Source organism: Euprymna scolopes, chromosome 36, assembly GCF_053919585.1.
Source record: "Euprymna scolopes isolate OS-2025 chromosome 36, ASM5391958v1, whole genome shotgun sequence".
Lineage (NCBI taxonomy): Eukaryota > Metazoa > Mollusca > Cephalopoda > Sepiida > Sepiolidae > Euprymna > Euprymna scolopes.
In genome coordinates, this window is record NC_136517.1 from 97,257,594 (window position 1) to 97,281,698 (window position 24,105).

The 24,105-nt window shown below is 32.1% G+C and overlaps 1 protein-coding gene across 1 annotated transcript in view; it reads left to right on the top strand.

Annotated features, from left to right (window-relative positions):
- The window catches only part of LOC145260695 (dihydrolipoyllysine-residue succinyltransferase component of 2-oxoglutarate dehydrogenase complex, mitochondrial-like), a 160,540-nt gene that overhangs the window by 97,014 nt on the left and 39,421 nt on the right, over window positions 1-24,105 (top strand). Inside the window, exon 4 of the mRNA XM_080119096.1 lies at window positions 18,383-18,459. Within this exon, the coding sequence (XP_079975222.1) occupies window positions 18,383-18,459 (77 nt within the window). The remainder of the gene's footprint in view (window positions 1-18,382; window positions 18,460-24,105) is intronic.

Here is a 24,105-nt window from a genome sequence, read left to right on the forward strand (position 1 = left end):
ACAAATATCTCCCCTGACATATGTAGTTGTGAGAATCACATCCCTGTTGAGAATAGCAGTCCAAATAAAAATCTAAATGATACAAAGTATCCGTCCTTATCTCAAAATTTCCAAAACATAATGTAATAATCGGTCTTTTATTATGTACGCTAACTTTTTAATAAAGTTTCATTTTGTAAAAAAAAGAATTAAAATAATAAACTGTTCTTATTTGATTTCTTTTATTTACATCGTCTTTGAAATGAATCATTCTTTACAATACATTTGTTTTTTAACGTTTCTTTTATTAAAACAAAATGGCGGCCATGTTGATTGATTCTCAGTTGTCAGTATTTTGTTGTTTTTCTTTTGTTTTTGCTGGGTTTTTTTTTTTTGGTTTTTTTTTTTAGTTCAATGGGAGAAATACTTAGCTAAGAGAAAAAGACCACATGATAAAATTGCTGGCTCTTATATAACGGGCACTTGTCTTTGCATGTGTCTGTGTCTGTGTGTATCCGGTTAAAAGTCAAAAACTACAAAAGAAATCGCTATATATCATTATAAAACTCTGTGGACTATCCGAGCGCCCTTGCTTGAATCTTTTCTTTGATAATCAGCCAATTTCATCTTTTAAGAAAGGGATGACAGATGATATATATATAAACGTATAGGCGTGGCTCAGTGGCTAAGGAATGAAGGAGAGTTGTATGTCTTGGTTTCGATTCTAGCTGATGGCACCCAAGTCATATATATATTTTTTAGTTTTGATCTCACTAGTATATATTAGGTTCAATATAATAATCGATAGAAAAATGTCTCTATAATAATAAGTACGTAATCTACACAAATTAAAATATATTTATGTATCTTATTGGGCAACGTCATGCGGCCTGCTAGTTTAAATAGTGATGTATAACAATAAGTATTCAGATTGTACATCTATAAACAAAAATTGCTTTTAAGGCTCCCAATAAAATAATATTGTCAAAATCATTACCTTGACATAAATATGTAGATGTGAAAATAACAGATGAGAATAATAGTCCTAATAAAAATCTAAATGATACAAGGTATCCATCCTTATCTAAAAAATTCCAAACCATAATGTTGTAATTTATTTATTTATTTTTTTTTTTTTTTATCCATGTCAACTTTGTTTTAATAAAGTTTCATTTTGAAGCAAAAGTAAATAATAAATTGTTCTTATTTGACTTATCTTTTATTTACTGGTCTTTAAAATGAATCATTCCATACAATACATTTATTTTGGGGGGGGGGGGTTTTTTTGGTTTTTTTTTTTTAGTTCAATGGGAGAAATACTTAGCTAAGAGAAAAAGACCACATGATAAAATTGCTGGCTCTTATATAACGGGCACTTGTCTTTGCATGTGTCTGTGTCTGTGTGTATCCGGTTAAAAGTCAAAAACTACAAAAGAAATCGCTATATATCATTATAAAACTCTGTGGACTATCCGAGCGCCCTTGCTTGAATCTTTTCTTTGATAATCAGCCAATTTCATCTTTTAAGAAAGGGATGACAGATGATATATATATAAACGTATAGGCGTGGCTCAGTGGCTAAGGAATGAAGGAGAGTTGTATGTCTTGGTTTCGATTCTAGCTGATGGCACCCAAGTCATATATATATTTTTTAGTTTTGATCTCACTAGTATATATTAGGTTCAATATAATAATCGATAGAAAAATGTCTCTATAATAATAAGTACGTAATCTACACAAATTAAAATATATTTATGTATCTTATTGGGCAACGTCATGCGGCCTGCTAGTTTAAATAGTGATGTATAACAATAAGTATTCAGATTGTACATCTATAAACAAAAATTGCTTTTAAGGCTCCCAATAAAATAATATTGTCAAAATCATTACCTTGACATAAATATGTAGATGTGAAAATAATAGATGAGAATAATAGTCCTAATAAAAATCTAAATGATACAAGGTATCCATCCTTATCTAAAAAATTCCAAACCATAATGTTGTAATTTATTTATTTTATTTTTTTTTTTTTATCCATGTCAACTTTGTTTTAATAAAGTTTCATTTTGAAGCAAAAGTAAATAATAAATTGTTCTTATTTGACTTATCTTTTATTTACTGGTCTTTAAAATGAATCATTCCATACAATACATTTATTTTGGTTTTTTTTTTGGGGGGGGGGCTCTTATTTAAAAAAAAAAAATAATAATGGTGGCCATGTTGATTCTTAGAAGTTGTCTGGTTGTTTTTGGGGTTTTTTTTTTCTTTTCTTTTTGTTTATTTAAAAGATTTGATTCCGTTGGCCATAAAATCAATCGTGAGCTCACGGTCGAATGCACAAAGCTGACTTGCACACACGGTTGGGCATAAAAAGAAACAAAATGATTTTCTAGGAGAGGGGGGATTAGAAAGAAATGCAAAGAGTGGAAAACATATTTCAGTTATTTTCAAATTCAAGTTTGACCAAATGATAAGGCCATTCTGACAGTGATGGATGTTGACTGTAAATTTTATGTGCTTTTTTTTTTTTTTGTCTGCGACGAATGAAGATGGACCTTTCGCTGAAGCAAGTTGGAACTTTTAGCTTTGCCGAATGAACTTCGCTTGAAAATTTTTACATTTCAACACAATTCTCATCCTTATACTGAAATACATTTAAAAACAACAACAATAAAAAAAAAATAATGGTTTTAATGTATTTCACGGTTTTTTATGTTTGAGTTTAATCTATTTTCTCCAATTTAATTTCTGTTATTTATTCCTTGGTGTTCTTTTCCAATTGCGATCAGACTTACCGAAGCATTTCGAATTTCACCGAATCAACAACGTTACACGTTTGTGACATTAAGATAATCGCTCGCCACGACACCCACCCCACCCCACCCCACGGCCGATTTACATTTGTATTTGTTTTAATGATGTTAGGTTTTGATCTTCTGCAAAGTTATGCATGCCTACACACGTACGCTCGCGCAAAAATGTGTTTTAAGCAAAATGAAAAAAAATTACTTCTATTTTTTGTTGCTTTTCTTAAATAAATACTAACAACTTTAAAGTTGATGCTGCGCTAACCTCTCTCCCTCGTAATAAATGTATGTGTGTGTAATATATATATATATATATATATATATATATATATATATATATATATATATATATATATATATACACACACGACATTTTACTATTTTTTAATGGACAAAAGTTATAGCCCAATGAGTTTAGGGGTTTATCATGTATAATGAATATATATATATATATATATATATATATAGAGAGAGAGAGAGAGAGAGAGAAATAAAAAAAATAAAAAGGAACAAACCGAGTTATGTGTTCATCAACGTTTCGTCTTCATTTCAAGACTTTTTTGGGATGAAATAAAGACGAAACGTTGATGAACACCTGACTCGGTTTGTTATTTTTTATTATTATTTCTCTATTTTGTCGGAATACTATTTCCATTATTCTCATCATATACATATATACACACTAGATGTTTAATCTGTTGGAAGATCAAAAGTTGACTTAAATTGACTTCTTTATGCTAAATGGATGATTGAATATAGTTAAATTTGCGCTCATTTTTTGCATTAAATACTAATCCCTATCGATCCCTAGCTGTGCATCAAACGGATACCATAATACTTAGTTCGTTGCACTTTATCAACAAAGGTTCATACAAAATTTCAGCCAGATTGGCTCAGTAGTTTCCGAGAAAAATTAACTTAAATGCTAATCCCTATTAATCCTAACTGCATTTGACGGATACTATAATAGTTTGATGCAATTTAATATAGATTTTTTTTTTTTTTTCTTTTTTTTGCATATCATTTTCCAATGCCCCTTTAATGTTTAATTTACTAATTAGATGATTAATAGGCTTTTTTGCGATACTAGAAAAATGTGACCCGTTGAGTCAGTCATTGAGCATATATTGTTTGAATCAAAGAGTTAACAAAATTAAAGGGAAAAAATACTTAAAATTAGTCTCTTTCTGCTTTCTTTATTACTATTAGGACTATCCAGTGTTGCCTGGGACAAAAGTATAACATATTTCAATTAAAATCTCTATCTCTCTACCTCTCTTTATTTTTCTCTTTCTCTCTCCCTCTCGTCAACCCCACCCTTTCTTTCTCCTTTCTCAGCCCATTTCTCTCTAGCTGGACATACATTCACACACACACATGCACACATTTTCTTTCCTCTGTGTAATAGTAGCAATACCACACCATTTTTTTCCTTTACATTGAATAAACTCAAATCAAGTATTATTGAAAAGAGCATAAAAAACAAAGAAATATTATCTTTAGTTTTTTTTTTTTTAATTGGTCCATTAAAATTGGAGTTTCAAAAAGTATTAAAAAAAATGCGTAGTTCACTGACATTTTGTCTTAAGTCAGTCCTATTCAAATGCATATAAGCTTGTGGTTGAAAACGGTAGGAAATTTGCACAATTTACAGACTAACCCAACTTTTAAAAAGCTGTATTTTCAGATCTTTTTAAGATATTATAATGAAATTTTGAATATATTATCATAACACCATGAAGATTTAGAGGGCTGTATTTACAATCATCTCACTTGATAATTTATAGATAATTAGCATACTAATTAGCATATTTTAGTTTCATTTTAACGACTTTAAGTAGAAGCATCATAAAAACAGCTAAGAAAAATGATAGTAAGGCTTTATCATAATAAGAAGTATTACTCTGATGGACATTATCATTTGTCCTTATCACATCATGAAAAATTCAAGATGGCGACCGAGAAATCCAAAATGGCCACCACGACACAATTCAAAGAAATTATTAACAAAATATGGCTTGCAGCATGTAAATGAGAGGAAATTTTGCACAGATTACAATTATAATGTTTTCAAATACATTAAGATAATTAGCATAATTAAGTTTCATTTTACTAATAGATTCCTCAAGAAACGAGTCACCATTTTTTATTATATAATAGCACCCTCATACTATCTGAAGATACAGGCTTCATGACTTAAAATGCACGAAATGTTGTTTTTTTCCTTCTTTTTGCAAAATATAAAACAGAAACAACAATTTTCTTCTATAAAACAACTAAATAAAACATGAATAAATATTTGAATATATGAAGAACTTAAATCATAAAAACTTCTACCAAAATTACTGGATTTGGCATTAAATAACCTAAAAGGAATTGATATCCTATGAAAACAAAACCACCAAACGAAACCTAATCTAATAACATGAAAAAACCGGTCCCCTTCTGATAAAACCTTCTCCCCCCCTCTCCCAAAGATTGAATTTTTTTCTGTTTAATTTTAAATATTACTAGCAGGCTGCCCGGCATTGTCCAGTGTGAAATGCGCTTAAATATGATATTTTGATTAATGCAGATTTCGTATTTATTATTATATGAATCAATACTACCTTACGCATGCATATTAAAAATGCTGTCATTCCACCTTCACCTGCCAAATTCCATTTTTTAATCTTCAGACTTTTGCACGGATTTTTCCCCGGATAAAACCCAAATATAAAGTTTCGCATGGGTTTGAATACCCTATATATGAAGTTTCATGTTTGTAGATGAAAAACTGACAGAGGAGTTTGGTAGGCAAAATTTTTTAAACAAATATATATCTGCATACATATATAGAAAGAGGTTTGTGTTTACTATAAACTTTTTATGCAAATATTACGCAAGTATAAATCATGTAGAATATCTGCATGAATTTAATTACACGTAATAGTTAACTAAAGATGATCATCCCATAAGAAAACCGAAAAAAACTAATAGGGAATTAATTAAAATGAATGTTTAAAAGAATATGCAAATTAGGTAGATCTTTTGCAGATGAAAGCAATTCTACGGCCATATATAACAGTTGAATTTTCTTTTTAAATAAATACAAAAAAAATTTTTTTAATATGAATATCAATAAACTAAAAAAAAAATTATTGGAGTATAGATTATTCCAGGTTAATATTTTCCAGAGGTAAAGCAATCAATAAATTTTAACGAGGTTCATACAAGAGTGCTCAATTCCGAAGTAGGGCAAGGTATACTTTTTATTCGTTTTACATAAGCATTTATATGCCGTTACACATTCATGAGTATGTTTCAGTCAGGGAGTTACAAGTAACTAGATATCTCTTCAAGTAATACTGCCTGCTTTTGTATAAGCAGTATCACCTGAAAAAGTCATATATACATATATATATATATATATATAATATATATTTACAGTTTTAAGGGGCAGTGCCCTCATAACACCATTAATGATGCACACATCGAGATTCAGCACCACTTCTGTTGTCCTCCCTGGTGAATTTTATGTAGTCTCTTTTTATAAAAAGCAATTTTTTTTTTTTTTTACTTTCTATCTGTGCTTAAAACTAAATGAAAATTCCATGAGCAGAGCTTTTTTTTTTTTTTTTTTTTTTCTCAGAACTTTTCGTCTGTGGAACACAATACTGCCAAGCTGCTTGCCAGCTGACTATAGCATGGTAGTTTTTAAAGTCCAACTTAACCCTTTATAACTTGAATTCTGATGTCGATGATTAAAAAAAATATTTATTGTTAATTTTAGTTAGTTTGAAGGGTAATGATACTACGATTGTCTTCAAACTAGAAAAATTATAAAGTTCAATAGTTAAACTACCACTGAGAATTTTTGCATTTCATAAACTTACCTTGATTATTATCCATAATGCTTGAAAAAAGTGTTTATGACAATAAACGAAATCTTTCACTCTCTGAGACAGATGGCGGCATACTGAATGTAAGCAATGGGCAGTTGCAATCTGGAGGTATCTGACATCTACCCAGATACTGAACTCAATTCCCACTTTATGTCGTTATATTAATTTATTAACGACTGAACGAATTAGTTCAACCAATTCATATAGGGTTAAACATGTTCTTCTAAAATAAAAAAATTAACTCCTATTCAATTTCCACCATCACTGATCATCGTGGTGTTGTCTCACCTGACACTCGTTAACCCTTATCCTTGAGTGGCCTCCGGGTCTTAATGGATGATCACATTCAATTATGCCAAGACTAAACTGGTTTCCTTCAATAATTACAAGAAAACTTCTCTGCCACCAATAGCAATGGCCAGTGACCCCTGTCTGAGAGTACATCTTTCAAACTGCTTGGCCTAACGTTCACAGGAAACAGGAGTTGGAACAATTATATTGAAAACATTGCCAGGGCCGCTGCGAAAAAGGTTGGCTCTCTCTAACGTGCTAGAAAACTACTGAAACCTGAAAGTATCCTATACCTCTATAAGGCCACCATTCGCCCATGTATGGAGTATTATTGTCACATTTGGGCTGGTGCATCTGCTACTAGTCTCTCGCTCCTAGACAAGGTTCAAAAGAGAGTCGCCAATCTGATAGGCCCTGAGCTGTCATCTAAGCTTCAGCCTCTGTCCCATCGACGAAACGTTTCATCCCTCTGCCTGTTCTACAAGTATTTTAATGGTAAATGCTCTGACGAACTGCAGACACTTGTGCCCCCACGACGCAGACACCCTCGACAAACCCGACAGGCAGCTAAATCCCAACCCCACACAGTAGAGATCCCGAGATGTAAAAGATCGTTCTACTCCAGTAGTTTCTTCCCCAGAACCGCTAGACTTGGGAATTCCATTCCAGGTCGCTGCTGCCCAAATTCCTACATAGTGCCCCCCCCCCAGTAGTTGTTGCCCCTGATAGTAGCAATGTGCCTTGTTTGGGGTGAAAATGTAATAAAAAATAAAAAATAAATAAATAAAATAAGCGGTGACTATACAAAAACGCATGAATTTATTTTTGCTTTTATTTATGAAAATAAAGCATCGTAGATGTTAACAATTAAAATAATTTTCTTTTAATATTTCCGGAATATAACGATAAAAAGACTCTAAAATCGGTTTTAATGAAATTAATATAACTTTGAGAAAAATTAATTTCTCGAACTAACGATACTATCATTGTATTAAGTATTGTTTATTCAATAGTCCACAAAAAATAAAAAAAATAATAATATAATTGCGAAAAATATTTCATGTGATTTTAATGATACAAAATTTCGGTGCTTCTACGTTATTGGGACGAAATTTTGTTGTCGATAAATGGAGTTTTCAAATAAAAAAACAATGGTTTCAACTGACTTTTATTTATTTATTTATTTTTGTCAATTCTAATAAGTTACAATGGTAGCTTCCAAATTATGCAGTCGAAATTACCTGAATATTATTACTGAATCATTAAACAAAACTTTAATCATGTTAGCAGGTGAAAAATTGCCACCATATTGTTTAAATCGAAACGGAAAATTACCCCCCCCTTTTGAACTCTCCTGTATCTTACGATCATTTTCATCAAATTCTATTTTTTATTTCCTATAATAAATAATCTTCTACCTTCTCGATTTTCGTAATTTTTGGATATAATCATCTTAAAAATATGAGGATTAGTTTTACGACTTCCGAAAATCTTGTCCCAATTCTGTAGAAGCGCCAAAATTTCAAATGTAATAACGTATGAATGTATAAACACCAGCGTAAGAATTTTGTTTATCATCTTGAAATGAAAAAGTTGAGTTTCAGGATCACTAAGAAAAAATAATATCAAAAATGAGATTATTTCTACTAACGATTAGTTTGGTAAAGTACGAATGAACAACATTGTAAAAAAAAAAAAAAAAAATAAATAAATAATAAAGACAAGATTTGCATCCCACATGCCGTATTCTATTTAATTATTAATAAATAATTGTTTTACTTTATTTTTCCAATGGAATGAATTGTCAATGTAATTAGGGAGTTTAATTAAAAAAAATTTTCACACTTAATATGTACTTTTGACTTTTTTTTTATTTAAAAAGGATTAATTTTATTTATCCTTACGAAACGTTTAAGAATAAATCGAGTAAACATTGTAAAAAAAATAAATTGATGCTGTAGACGGTTTACAAACATTGATAAACAGATTTCATCAATATTTTCAGAATATTACTGAATTGTAGGCATTTTTAACCAATAATACTGTTAGCTAAGGTTAAAACTACTCCTGAACTTAAAACCATTATCGAGTTTAGATAAAAATAAAATCTTAATTTTATACCTTGAAAAATTTTCTGATTAAACACTTCCTTTAACAAAATAGGAGTACTTAATGAATATTTTTTATAATCTTAAAAAATACAGAAATTAATGTATAATTATGTTTCAATTTCTCTTTAAATTTAAAAATAAAATTGAATTTTTGACATTTTGGGTTCCATAGAAATTCTACATGTTGCTTTGTTTTGATTTCACAAAGGCTGGTTTCTTTTAATTAGGTACCTCCAATGTGCGCCACAGTTTTACCCCCCCCCATCTGTAACACGATGTAATTATAATTTAATTAATTATTATCATTCTATTTTTTTTTTTTAAAGAAGCTTCAAATAAACTGCTAATATATTTTTAAAACATTTTACAGCATATAAAAATAATGAAAATGGGGGAATGATATATTCCGCGATATGACGTTTAAACAAAAAGTTTTTTATAACAGGTTTCCAATATTAAAAAAATATTAATATAATAGAATATTTAACTCTTGAGATAATAAAACACGATGTAATTGTAATTTAATTAATTATTATCATTCTATTTTTTTAAAGCTTCAAATAAACTGCTAATATATTTTTTAAAAAAATTTACAGCATATAAAAATAATGAAAATGGGGGAATGATATATTCCGCGATATGAAGTTTAAACAAAAAAAATTTATAACAGGTTTCCAATATTAAAAAAATATTAATATAATAGAATATTTAACTCTTGAGATAATAAAAATTGCAGATCAAATATCGACCTAAAAAAATTGTTTGGATTCGATTATTTAAATTGATAGAGGATGATCTTTATTTTCTGGTGTTTTTTTTTTTTTTTTTTTTTTTTTTTCCAAAAAAGTACAGAGGTCTGCGAGCAACATTATCTTTAGATAAGTGTCAACAGGAGACGTTAAAATTAATTTTATTTTATTAACTCTCGTCTGTGTAGTTCGTTAAATATGAAAATCTAATAGCAAAGAAAAAACGTTACTTCCATTAACACTTATAGCACCAATACCCATCCATAGAAATTGACTCAGAAAATAGTTAACACACGAAATGATGACGTTGATGTTATTGCGTAAAACGCTGACGTTTTACACACAGCTTTGGTGAACTCGCTTTTGGAGGATAATTAAACTTTTTTTTCTTTTTTTTTTTTTTAGTAAAAACAAGGTGTTTTTTGTTATTTATTATTTAATAGCTTAAGACTTTGTTTTACTAATTATCTTTGAAATAGTTCCAGCAAACTAATATTTATTTTTCAAGGGATTTTTACAATAAATTTAACTTTCAAATGTAGCTGAAGTTTGGAGTTATCGTAAGCGCTGTGAAAGCATTTTCATTATATTTTTTTATTTTTCATGTGTAAAAATACATTTTTTTTTTTTTTTTTCGTTTTGAAGATTAACTTTGGGCTTTAATCTTTCAACACAATCAAAAAGTAATTGAGAACTCATAAAAGAACTATGATAAACCGGCTTTCATAACCAGTTTTCACCGTTAAATTGCACGTACCTACACAAAAAGAAGAAATCAGACATATGATAAATCGTTTGTTTAAATTGTTTGATATTTGGAATTTTGCATAAGATTAAACATTCGTGAACATTATTAAATATTCAGTTTTTGTGGTAGGTGTGCTATGGAAATTTAAAGGGCTCAATAGTGTGCCGCGTCTGCCGCGATGTAAAAAAAAAAAAAAAAAAAAAAAAAAAACTTGGGAACCACTGCTTTACAGTATATAAAAAAAAAAAAAAAAGGTAAATGTTTCGTTTAGGTCCACCTCGAGAATGATCCACTTTTATGCGCGAAAAAAAAAAAAGGCCGCCAGTCTTTGGGGGGGGGGGTATCAGGGCGCGCGCGTACAAAAAAAAAATGGCCGCCATGCCCGTAGAAAAATGTCCGCCATTCTGGAGGATGGGGGGGGGGGAGTACTTGGTTTTTTTCCTTCGTGTAAAATTCTGATTGCTTAGGGCGCGCGCGCATGCGCGTAAAAAAAATGGCCGCCAAAATTACCGTGCATAATGCATTTTTTTCTATCTTGATAACTACTTATCTCTGCAACATTTCAATGCGATTTTCGTATTCAGCATAGTCGAAAACCTATAAATGTCGTCATTTTAAAGAAAATTGTGGAGGTGGACCTAAACGAAACATTTACCAAAAAAAATTTAAATACATGCATACAAAAACCACAAAATAATTAAAAAAAAAAAAAAAAAAAAAAAAAAGCAACCAACAAGAAAGAAGGCTAAAACTTCTGTTCTTTGTTTTTCCTGTGTATTGATTACTTGTGCTAATAAGACGACCGCCATTCCAGTGTCAAATGGACGTCCAACTGTTTTCGATGAAGTTTTTTTTTATTTTTTTTATGAGGGGGGGGGGGGTTGGTCTCAACTGCACTTTATTTTCACTTTTTATATTGGCTTTTTTTTTTCTTTTTTGGACGTTTGCCCAAAACACTATCAGTTTAATTAGAAAGACTTTTATTTACACAACGACAGGAGGCAAATAAGAGAAGAACATTTAAAACTAGATGAGCATCAAAAGGAAGTGGGTGGATGCCGGCGACGCGGATTCTTCAAGTTTGCCTACAAAATGCCATTAAACTTATTAGTCTATTAACTGCTTGGGGAGGGGGGTACGCCTGAATCAAAATATCATCCCTCGATTTAAAAATACTTCATTTGGTATCAGATAAACACGTGTTAGGTGTTTCTTTTTTACATTTTTTTTTTTTTTTACTATTATTATTATTATTATTATTTGTACTCACTAGGAGTTTTGCACACGGGTCATCATCAGAGATTATATACTGACAACAACAACCGATGGTATTTCCTGGAGTTTGAGTGACAACAAGTTTCTCCAGATTTCCAGTACTTTCCATCTTTTTTGATAACTTTTGTGAATGACTTTGAGTTGCAGTTTCAATATGGCCCGTTAGTGTTTGTAGCTCAGGTGAGTTAGTTCCCGGATTTTCCTTAAGATTTCAGCTGTTTTCAGTCTTCCCCTTAATTTCGATCTCTCCTTATCTTTTCCCCCAAGGTCCTTTACTTCCCTCTTTAAAAAACAAAGAAGGTAATCCCTGGATGGATGGTTTCATGACAACAGAACAAATACTAAGCCCGCCTTCTCCAAAAGAAGGGGGTAATGTCTGAAAGGATAGTTTTATGACGACAGAGCAAATACAACACAACCTCTCTTTCTCTCTCTCTCTCTCTCTCTCTCTCTCTCTCTCTCTCTCTGCCCCTACCCCAAAAAAAACAATGTTTTGGAGGATTGTATTATGGTAGGTGCTATTTGTAATAATTGTATTTTTTTAACATTTTTTATTTAATTTATTATTATTATTATTTATACACATTAGGAGTTCTCACACAGGCCACCATCAGAGATTATTAACTGAAAAATAACCAATAGTATTCCCTGTAGTTTGGGTGACAACAAATCTCCCAAAATTTCTAATATTCTCCACCTATTTTGATAACCTTTGCGAATGAATTTGTGTTATCACAATATCCATTTGCCATTGATTGCTTGCTGGCAATGACCATTATACTCTTTGCACTCATTCAACGGAGGTCTGGTTAGTGCTTTCCCTCTTCCTGTAGCCTTCACAATGATTTGGTGTGGTGCCAGTCTTTACTGACACATCTTTTTTTTTGGGGGGGGGGCTTACAATGTTGCAGTTTCAGTTTTCTTAGTTGCATATCGTGTTCTTATATTTTTCTGTTTTACTTCTGTTGCAGTTTCCATATGGCCTGTCAGTGTTTGTCGCTCATGTGTGTTAGTTTCCATATTCAACGGTTTTCCTTAAAATGTGTTAACCTTTTTTCAATATTACTGTTTGTTCTATAATCTCAATCTTCCCTTTGATTCCAATTTCACTTAATCTTTTTTCCAAGTTCATTAATACTGATTCTAGTGCTTCTACAATTATTATTATTATTATTATTATTATTATTATTATTATTATTGCCAATATAGATCACTACTCCCATCTTAAAAAAAGGTAATCTCTGGGAGGATAGTCATAACAGAACAAATACTATGTTTTTCCCCGCCCCCCCCCTCTTTCAAAAGGGGAAGTAATACCTGAGATGATAAAACAGAACAGATATTAGATTACCCCCTCCAAAGGCAGAGGTTATGTCTGAAAAGATGGTTTCATGATGACAAAACAGGGGAGGAGGTAATGGTTGGGAAGATGGTATCCTGACAACAGAATAGATACTAAATTACTCCCCCAAACATGAAGGTAATTTCTGGGAAGATGGTATTATAACCACAGAACAGATACTACACTACCCTCTAAATAAAAGGAGGAGGTAATGTTTGGGAAAATGGTATGATGTCAGTAAGTCGGATACTACACTACCATGTCTTAATTGAGCATTGAAAGATAATATACTTGTCTGAAATCGTATACTAAACTGGATAGGGCATTAAAAATCTTCATTAGATATCACAAACCAGCCTAGACTTTATGGTGTGAAGATATTTATCTTCCTCCTATGGCTGAAAGATGGGACACGAGAGTCGGGAAGTGGGATTGAAGAGTCAGCGCCCCAGAGAACGAGCATGCTGACCTACAAAAAATGCCAATGCAACCCTATCAGCATTTGGCTCAAATAATTAGCAATAGACTAATCCCTTTTCAGAAAGAAAAGACCAAGGTAATTTCTGGAAAGATGGTATTATAACTACAGAACAGATACTACAATGCCCTCTAAATGAAAGGAGGTAATGTTTGAGAGAATGGTATTATGTCAACAGAACAAATACTACACTACCACTTCAAAAGCTGTAAATGACCAAGATCTTTCTGATTCTCTCTCCTCTGATATTAAGTACGTGGTGCAATGGGGGAAGGGGTGGCTGGTTAATTTTAGTGCATCTAAAACAAAGCTTCTATCTTTTTATCATCAACGCTATGATCCTCGTCTAGCATCAATTGAAATGAAAGGTTCTTGTCTTGGGAAGGTTCTATGTTTTGACAAGCTTCTTGATCTGACCTTTACTCTTGATCTGAAATGGACCACGTACATCAAATCTGTTGCCAAGATCGCTGGAAAAATGGTTGGATCACATCTGGGCAGGAGCTGCTAGAACCCCCATATTCTGCCTTGACAGACTTCAAAATAAACTTCATAGCCTAGTGGAGGATGCCTTTTCTCTTTCCTGCAACCTCTTTCCCACAGAAGAAACGTTGCGAGCCTGTCTCTGTTCTATCATTATTTTCATGGCAAGTGCTCATCTGAGCTCCAATCTATGGTCCCCGCCCCCTGGCCTGACTTTCACGGAAAACACTAGTTGAAACCACTATTAATAATTTCCCCCACTCTTTATCTGTGTCTAAACCAAAATATGAATTCCATGAAAAAGCTTCTTTCTTAGAACTGCATGCCTGCTTTTTTTAGCTGCCTACAGTCATCTTAAGTCCAACGTAAACAAGTTCTTGATGAGCCGTCCCTTTAAGTAATCAAATCTACCAAATTTCCACTACTAACGATTACTACGATATTGTCGCATTGACTACCATACACTCATTAACTCTTATCCTCAAGTGGTCTCCACGCCTCGATAAGTGGTAACTCCTTTGTAACATAAAAAAGCACGCTTGAATTGAGCATTGAAAGATAATCTTCCTTGGCTCAGTGAGGAAGTTATAATTAAATAATAATTATTCTTTATACTTATAAACACTAGTGTTTCACGCTTATGCAATCATCAGTGTAGGAAGTGACAATTCCTGCCAGTCAGGATATTCAAACCTAGCCACAAAGTTACCTTTCACTCTATTTGCTAAGCCTTTACCTCCAAGCCACCAAACAGTTGGCAGAGAATTAACATAACCTTATTCTTTCTTGACAGGGTTAAAAATAGACTTCATAGCCTAGTGAGGGATGCTTTTTTCTCTTCCCTGCAACCTCTTTACCACAGAAGAAATGTTGCGAGCATGTCTTTGTTCTATCATTATTTTCAGTGCAAGTGCTCATCTGAGCTCCAGTCTATAGTCCTCCCCTGGCCTGACTTTCACGGAAAACACTCGTCTAGCTGAAATCACTACCAATAAGTTCCTCTACTCTTTATCTGTGCCCAAACCTAAACATGAATCCATGAACAAAGCTTCTTTCTTAGAACTGCAAGCCTGTGGAACTCTCTTCCGTTTGCCTACTTTTTTAGCTGACTACAGTTGTCTTCAAGTCCAACGTAAACAAGTTCTTGATGAGCCGTCCCCTTAAATAATTCAATTTACCAAATTTCCACTACTAACGATTACTACAATATTGTCCCATTGACTACTGTACACTCATTAACCCTTATCCTCGAGTGGCCTCCAGGTTTTGATAAGTGGTGACTCATTTGTAAAAAAAAAAAAAAAAAAAAAAAAAAAACCCTGAATTGAGCCTTGAAAGATAATCTTCTCATGACAATTCCTGCCAGTCGGGATATTCAAACCTAGCCACAAAGTTATCTTTCACTCTATTTGCTAAGCCTTTAACTCCAAGCTACCAAACAGTTGGCAGAGGAATGAAGAGAATTAATCTATATATAAAAGCGAAAATGTATGTATGTATGTACGCTTTTCCTCGATGTCCACAAAAGGCTTCTTTCAGAGAAGCGCTTGCTCGGTTCACAACTTCTTAAAACTTTTTATATCATCTATAAATTGTAATATCTCAGAGTTATCCACGGAGCTCGCCTGTCTATTTAATTTTATTGACTTTCAAACGTTAATTATTCGACATTTCCCGCATCGGCACGCGTTACATTCGGTTTTCGGTATAAAAAAAAAGCGAAACTCGACTCTAAATACAGGCCGAAAGCCAGTTGTCTCAAGAGAGCTAAGTAACGTTTGTTCAATGTCGACTTCGTCATATCAGACTGTAGCTTTCATTTCGCTCCTCCTAATAAACAGGGAGCGGGTTTTTAAAAACAAACAAACCGATTTATTCACCTCATTCAAAACTGTCCCGCACAAAATGCTTACTGCTGAATACCTATCGCCGTCACGTCAATCAAAAACGCGCACCTGTTTTTTTTTAACACTTTACTATTTTCCAATTGCGCATCGTGAAGGCTTCGTTTTTTATTTCACGGGCACCTGTTTTTTTGGTTTTTTTTTCACATTTTCAGGGTTTTTTCACATACCCCGAAAAACACCCGGGCAGCGCCGGGTACCCCTCGCTAGTAACTTATAAACGCCAAATTCTGACGCAGACATCTAGAGTGGTCAAACGAGCAGAAATTGTGAATGTTGCATGAACGCTAGTTGACTGCATTTTAGTTTTTATTTCCCAGACAATCCCCATCCTTAAATATTCTTAAAGAGGCTTGATAATTAGAATTAAATTAAATAATAATTATTCTTTATACCTCCAAACACTAGTGTTGCATGCTTACGCAATCACCAGTGTAGGAGGTGACACTTTCTACTGGTCAGGGGATTTGAAACAAGCCACAAAATCACCTTTGACTCTATTTACTAAGCCTTTACCTCGGAGTCGCCATACAATAGCCATGAAAATGAAAGGAATTAACAACTTAAAGTGACCTTGTTTATGTGAGGATTAGTCTCTATCAAATTCCTTGGTCAATTTTTGGTCTACAGACTTGAAACTTGATATATCAAGGATTTGGACCTATGAAATTCCATTTAGTTTTAAGCGGGTAAAAATAGCTGCTAAGAGGTCAAAATTGAAAAAATTGGAACTTGTCAGGCTTAAAGTTATCCTACGCATGTGCAGATATACATTTATAGGTTAAACAACATTATTTTTTAAAACTTTTTACATGCACATCAACGTGACTCGGATGATAACAGTAAGAGAGCAATATGCTTTGGCTTTGATTCTTACTGATGTCATCCAAATCATTTTTTTTGTTCACTTTTGAAATTACTACTATATATTGGGTACAATATAAAATTCAATAGAGAATTGGCTCAATAATAAAACAAAATCTGTATAAATTAAAACATCATATTTAATGACAACGCCAGGCGGCTTGCTAATTTTGATAAAATATAACTTTTTCTCTTTCGTATCATTAAAAGTTCTTTCTTCCAAGTTACTTTAATTTACTATTATCAGTGACAAGCGATTTATTTTACTCTTGTGTTTTTTAAATTTCGTGTGTGTCCTATTGTGTGTCTATATGCATAAAGAGCACAAACCACTCATTAATACGATGGCCTTAAGATAGGGTTTTACATTGTCTTTCACAAAAAAATCTTTTAATAAACTATACTGAACTAGCAGGGAGACCCAGTGTTGCCATGGATTGAATGATGATCAACGAATGTTTCACACTTCCAATACTTTTATTGTCATCAAAATTGGTAAAATCGTCTCCCCCCCCCCCCCCCGATCAAATCGATTGATTGCCTACTCTAGATAGGGCACACCATGATGTACTGGGAGGGAGCTTCACATGCCTCCTCGCAGTGACTTAACCCACAATACATCACAGTCTGCATTGCATTGCAGATAACCTACTATTGATTTTATAAAATTGTTTCATATAATGGCTTGAATTAAAGTTTAAAATGCAGAAGTCAAATATCCTGGTTCAATTGTGCTCTAAACAAACCTTAATTTTGAACACACTCCTGTCTTATCAAAGAACCTACTGTTAATTTGATGGACCGGGCCCTTTTGCTTGTGTGGTGATAAAACTTCTTAAATGCACTTGTGATGTTAACTTTGGTCAAAATCAACCTGTTTTTTTTTTTTTTTTAATTAGATTTCTTTGATTATCGATTTCCATTATGTATCAAATGCATTCCAATACAAAAGCTATCTAAGAACACTCCCAAACACATCAAGTACATTCGTGTGAAATTTTACAAAAATTAACCAAGCTGTTTCAGAGGTCATATAGGATGAACTCACACACACACAAAGTTTCTTTTATATATAAGTAGAGAGAATAAATTTGCCCTATTATTAAATTGTGTTTCCATCAGTTTTTACATAGTCCAAATCTGATTTTTTTTTTTTTTTTTTACCACTGGCAACTTGTCTTCCTGCCTTCTTCACAATCTCTGGTTATTTGTGAAAACTAAGCCATTTTTACAATTCAACGCCAAATGTATTTTAATCTATGAAAATTCTATTATCTAATTTCTCAAACCTGTCATTTTTAATATTTGGTCCTAGTTACAGTCATCTTTGACAAGGCTTGCCTCATTAGTAATTTATTTTTAAAACCTGGTATACCATCCTACTAGCATGTGACACTTTTTTTTATTATCTGGAAACAATTTTTTTTTATATATATATATATATTTTTTTTTTTTTGTCATTTTCAGATTCAAGAAAAAAAATGGCTATCAATTCTGTCATAAATGCAAACAGTTGAGGCCTTTTCATTTTTCGGCCACATTTTGTAAGTATCTTTCTAAAATCTACATTATAGAAATTGTTATGTTTAAGGTTTTGGGGGTTTTTTTTTTAACTTTTCCTTTCTTTATTTTTTTTAATTTTTCTTTTCTTTTTACTTTTTTTTTTCTTTTTCTTTTTTTTTTCTTTCTTTTCATTTTTTTTTTCTGTTTTCTGTGTAACCCTAAATAAAACATTTTTAGAGGTCTGGGGCCCAAACCCCCTAATTTTCTGCTTATCAGGCTGAAATCCTGTACATAAACATTTTTAAATATATCGTCTTCATTTAATATAAAAAGAATTTGGTTTTAATTTTTTCCTTTGCTGAGCTTCCAGCATGACTAGCAGAGTTTATTTTATTTTATCATTTTCTTTCTTGCTTCCTGTCTTTATTATGGATATTTAATCAAACAAAAAGATGTTCACCGAATAGCGTGTTAAAGGAACGGAAGCACATGATCTTTTCATGTGCATTTCCAACAAATGTGCACTCGCTGCACTTGTGGGTTATCTTAGCAAGCGATCAAGAAACAATTTGATTAAATAAGTCTTTTTTTGTACGTACGATCTAGTCTTCATTCTCTCCAGCATGTCTTATACAAGCGATTGGAAACTGCTTGTGAATTTGATGTTCCCATAAAACTTCCTCCTTTGTTAGGGTTAGGGTAAGTGTCACTTCAGTACAGTACAATGTTGCTTTCCATCTGTGTGGCCGTTGATTTGTATTGTTGCATCGTCTTGTGGCTGTTTAACTCAGTCAAATAAAACTCATGTAGAGAAACACGAGGAGGTTTTAAAGGTTTTATTATGGAGAGAAGTATGTTCACAAAGGGAGAGATCAAAATTCGTTTTTATAGAAAGGCTAAAATTTATTCCTTATTTAAATGGTTGAAGAATGGACAAGTCTCTAGGAAATTTCTCTTGGATTTCTACATTATTAGCACATCTTGCCCTGCCACTCCCTCACCACAAACTGCCTGAAATTCTATTTCAACTCTATTTTAATCTTCATGTTTTGTCTGGGAAGCTGATGATCTGTTTGGTATATTCATGCCATTGAATGAAATACATGTAAGACATAGCGATAAAACAATATTAATGTGAATTAAGTGGGGAGCAGGAGAAATGAAAAATCCAAAATATGTAAAAAAATATGTCAAATAAAAAGCCTCAAAAAAGAAACCACTGTGTAGTTTCAGATAAATCTAGTTCAGATTCAGAAACAGAATCCCAAAACCAAAATCTAAATCAAAATCTTCCTTATTTTATAATTATAGAAGCAACCGAAGGAGAACTGATAACAAAAGTGTCTCCCTTCAAAATGAAGAAAATATTTTGAAACATCAAACCTAAAATGGTCGAGAAACTAAATAACAGCACACTTCTAGTGGACGTAGAAAGCCAAAAGCATATAATAGAAATCTTGAAATGGAGACTTTTCAACAACCAAAAAGTAAAAATTTACCCCCACAAAACACTGAATACCAGTAAAGGAGTGATCAGGAGTTCAGAATTATCCCTGTGCTCCTTAAAAGAAATTAAAACTAACATGAGAAACCAAAAATAAACGACTGAACTGGTATCTGGAAACCAACGGCTCAATTGCCAACATACAAAGTGGTTTTGGAAAAAAAAAGAGGAACAATGGACAACATAATCTGATTGGAAACCTTTATAAAATAATCTTTTATTAAAAAAGAACATGCAATAGCTATCTTTTTTGATTTAGAAAAGGCTTATGATACAGCATGGCGATAGGTTATAATAAAAGACCTATACAATCTTGGATTAAAGGGTAGATTACTCCTCCTTATAAAATATTTCTATCTGATAGAAGTTCTAAAGTAAGAATCATACCACTCCTATCAGACACAAAAATACAGGAAGGAGTCCAACAAGGATGTATTTTATCACTTATGCTCTTTAATATAAAAATCAATAACATTGTAAATTGTCTAAACACTGAGATAAATGGCTCCTTATATGTGGATGACCTTGTAATCTGCCATAGATCAAAAAATATTAATACTTCAGAACACTAACTACAGATGTGCATAAACAAACTAACACAATGGACTACAGAAAATAGCTTTAAATTTTCAGCAATCAAAACTAAATGTGTCCATTTCTGTAATCTTGGGAAAATGTACAATGACCCTACTCTCAAAGGAACAAAAATCAAAATAGCTGACCAACATAAATTTCAGGGTCTTGTTTTGACAAAAAACTCTCCTTCAGCCCTTATTTAAAATATTTTTAAAAAATGCTTCAAAACCCTATAACTATTAAGAATTATAGTAAATACTAAGTGGGGATCAGACTGCTCATCACTCATAAAATTATATAGAACCCTAATAAGAGCCAAGCTAGACTGTGGAAGCTTTATATATGGTTTAACCAGAAAAAGTCACCTTAAAACTCTGGACCCCATCCATCACACAGGATTAAGACTTGCCTTGGGGATATTTAAAACCTCCCTGATAGAAAGCTTATGAACCCTCATTAAAATTGAGACCTGAAAAATTAGGCTTACAATATTATCTAAAACTCAAATCAAACCCCAAAAAATTCTGCCTATCAATCCCAAATACACACATCTATTCAAAAAAAAAAAAGAAGAAGAAAATGCAATCAAACCCTTCGGTCTTTACATGGAAGAAACGATAAAACCATTTACAGACAATTCAAACCAGCATCCACAAGGAAAATTTAACAAAACTCCCACCCTGACTGTTAGATCAACCTAAAGTCATACTAGACCTGGCACTATATTCTAAATCCAATATTCACCCCTCTGACTATAGAGAAAAACTAAACAACATTCTGGATACTTACTCAAATTGGACACATATTTACACGGATGGTTCCAAAGATCAAAACAAAGTGGGATGTGCCACTATTTCAGAAACACTATTCGTCAGAAAAGGTTACCAAATAACTCCTCAATCTATAGTGCAGAAATTATAGCCAAAATTCGAAGAAATTCATGATATTTGTACACTCAGTGCTAGAATTATTAAAAATCAAAAATTAAACAATCCCTTACTAATCAAACTGTTACAAAGGATCCACTCTATCATACAACACAAAACTTTCTTCTTCTGTTGGATTCCTAGTCACTATGGTTTCTGTGGAAATGAAAAAGTTGATATGGTGGTCAAAAATTCCCTAAAACTCCAAATAAGTTACATATACAGACTACAAACCTTCAATAAATAATTTTATTACAAAGAAATGGCAAGAAAACTGGAACAACAAACTCTTCCAAATTACACCTCTGCTTAAAAAAAAAACTACTAGATCCGAGAAAATCACATAAAGAATTAATCTTATGTATCCGGATAGGTCACACATAACTCTTATATTCTAAAAAGTGAAGAACCTCCTAAATGTATACCATGTCACAAACTTTATACGGTGAAACACTTTTTACTTGACTGCTATGACCTCACACAAATTCGTCAACACTACTACAAGGCCACAAACTTAAAAAGAACTCTTTAAAAAAGAAAACCCTAAAACCATTCTAAATTTTCTAAAAAGAGCAAATCTTTACCATAAAATATAAATACCATTAAATAACAAATTATACCAAAACATTACTCGAAGATACCCAGCAAAAATCAATTCTGAAAACATCTAAAAATGTTAATGCTATGTACAGCATTAAATGACCTAAAGAAGGTTGATATGCTGGTTAAGCAAACAAACAACATTATATATATATATATATATATATATATATATATATATATATATATATATATATATATATATATATGAGAGAGGGAGTGTTTTTTTAGAGGTGGCAAACATTAAATTGACAACTATGTTTAATTGCAGATTTCGCAACTCTCAGTTATTTTAAGCTCAGCTTAGTTTGGCAATTCATCATAAAGAGACTGACACCCACGGAGCATTTGCAAATTGCAAATGATACAATCAATTTACTGAGAGAAACATTTGATAAACAAAGAATTTCCCAAACTGAACCTATCAAGTGACTATCTCGTTCATGCAATTTAACCCCATTCAATTATATTCTTTGGAGATATGTAAAGGCCCATGTCTACCCTGATAAACCAGACACTATAGACCAATTAGAAGATAATATTCAATGCATTATTGTCAAAACAGCCTAATTTAATGTGTACAGTTTGTGAAAATTGAACCTCTAGTTTACACCATATATGCGCGAACCACGGAATCATATAACCAAAATTGTATTTAAATTAAAAATGCCAAAAATTAGTTTTTAGAATAAAACACATATTTGTATGATAAAAATATTTTCCTGTGATTTATTTTAATTTAAAGTTCACTCTAAAAAAAAGAAAACAAAAAAACACCCTATATATATAAGATGGTAGGCGGTTATACATCAAACCATTGTAATTATAATACACTAAGATGAGAACAGTAGTCCAAATAATTTGAATCTATTATTATTAAAGAGCAGTGCAAAAAAACTATAAGGGTACAAGTAATAAAATAAAAAAAAAAAATTTTTTTATTAAGACATGGTCATAAAACCGGTAACAATTAACAGAGGCTACTAAGCTGATTAGGGATTGCATCAAACTCCGAAAATGTGACAGTGATACATGTTCATCCAAACAATTCTGAGACAGCACGTTCAGGATTGCAGGACACAATGTGAAAGGATATTGCGGATACATCTCTGAGCAAACACCAGAGGATCTAATGTGAACGTATATCGTCACAGGTGTGGTTTATTCAGCCGCAGCATATATATATATATATATTGCACTTTTTATTTTGTTCTGTAGTTTTGGCAGGAGACCAAAAAAAGGTGTAATTGGTATATGTTCTTTATGTTTTTTTTGTTTTTTGTTGTTTTTTTTACATGGGTGTCACCACTTATCAAGGCCCAGAGGCCACTCGAGGATAAGGGTTAATAGGTATACATTAGTCATTGTGATCTTAGCATAGTAAACAGTGGGAATTTTGTAACTTGGATTACTTAGGGGGACGATTCAGTTAGAACTTGTTCACATTGGACTTTTTTTTTTCTTTTTTTCTTTTTTTTTTCATAGGCATCAACACATTATCAAGGCCAAGAGGCCACTCAAGGATAAGGGTTAAAGAGTGTACAGTAGAAATTGAACAATATAATAATCATTAGTAATGAAAATTTGTTAAATTTGATAACTTATATTTTATGTATTTGTATATTTTTTTTATTATTTTATTGCCTTGTTAGTTTTTTGTTTTTCTTTTTAAATTTTAAACAGTAACTGTTTGAGTACAAGCAAGACATTGAATGTCTTTATTCTGCTTTATCTTCATTTACGATGTATTCAAAAGGTCTCTTGTAAGCAGCAACAATTTCTTGACGAACGTGACATCAGCTTTTTTGCATTCCCTTTTGTTTTCAGAACTTGTTTTATGTTTTTTTTTTTACTCTTGATAATTCATGTTCTCATTTTGAGATTAATTTTTACAACTGCAAGGATCCGTGGCATAGTGGATAAAGTACTTGGTAAAATTTAGTTGTAAGTTACACTCTTCTGAAGGTTGAAGATTCAATCTTCAGTGTGGACAACATTCAAAATACAATTGCAAATTACTTGGGACTTCTACCCAATTATGGCTGACAAAATGAAAGCGTGCTACCCCCATGGATTAACCC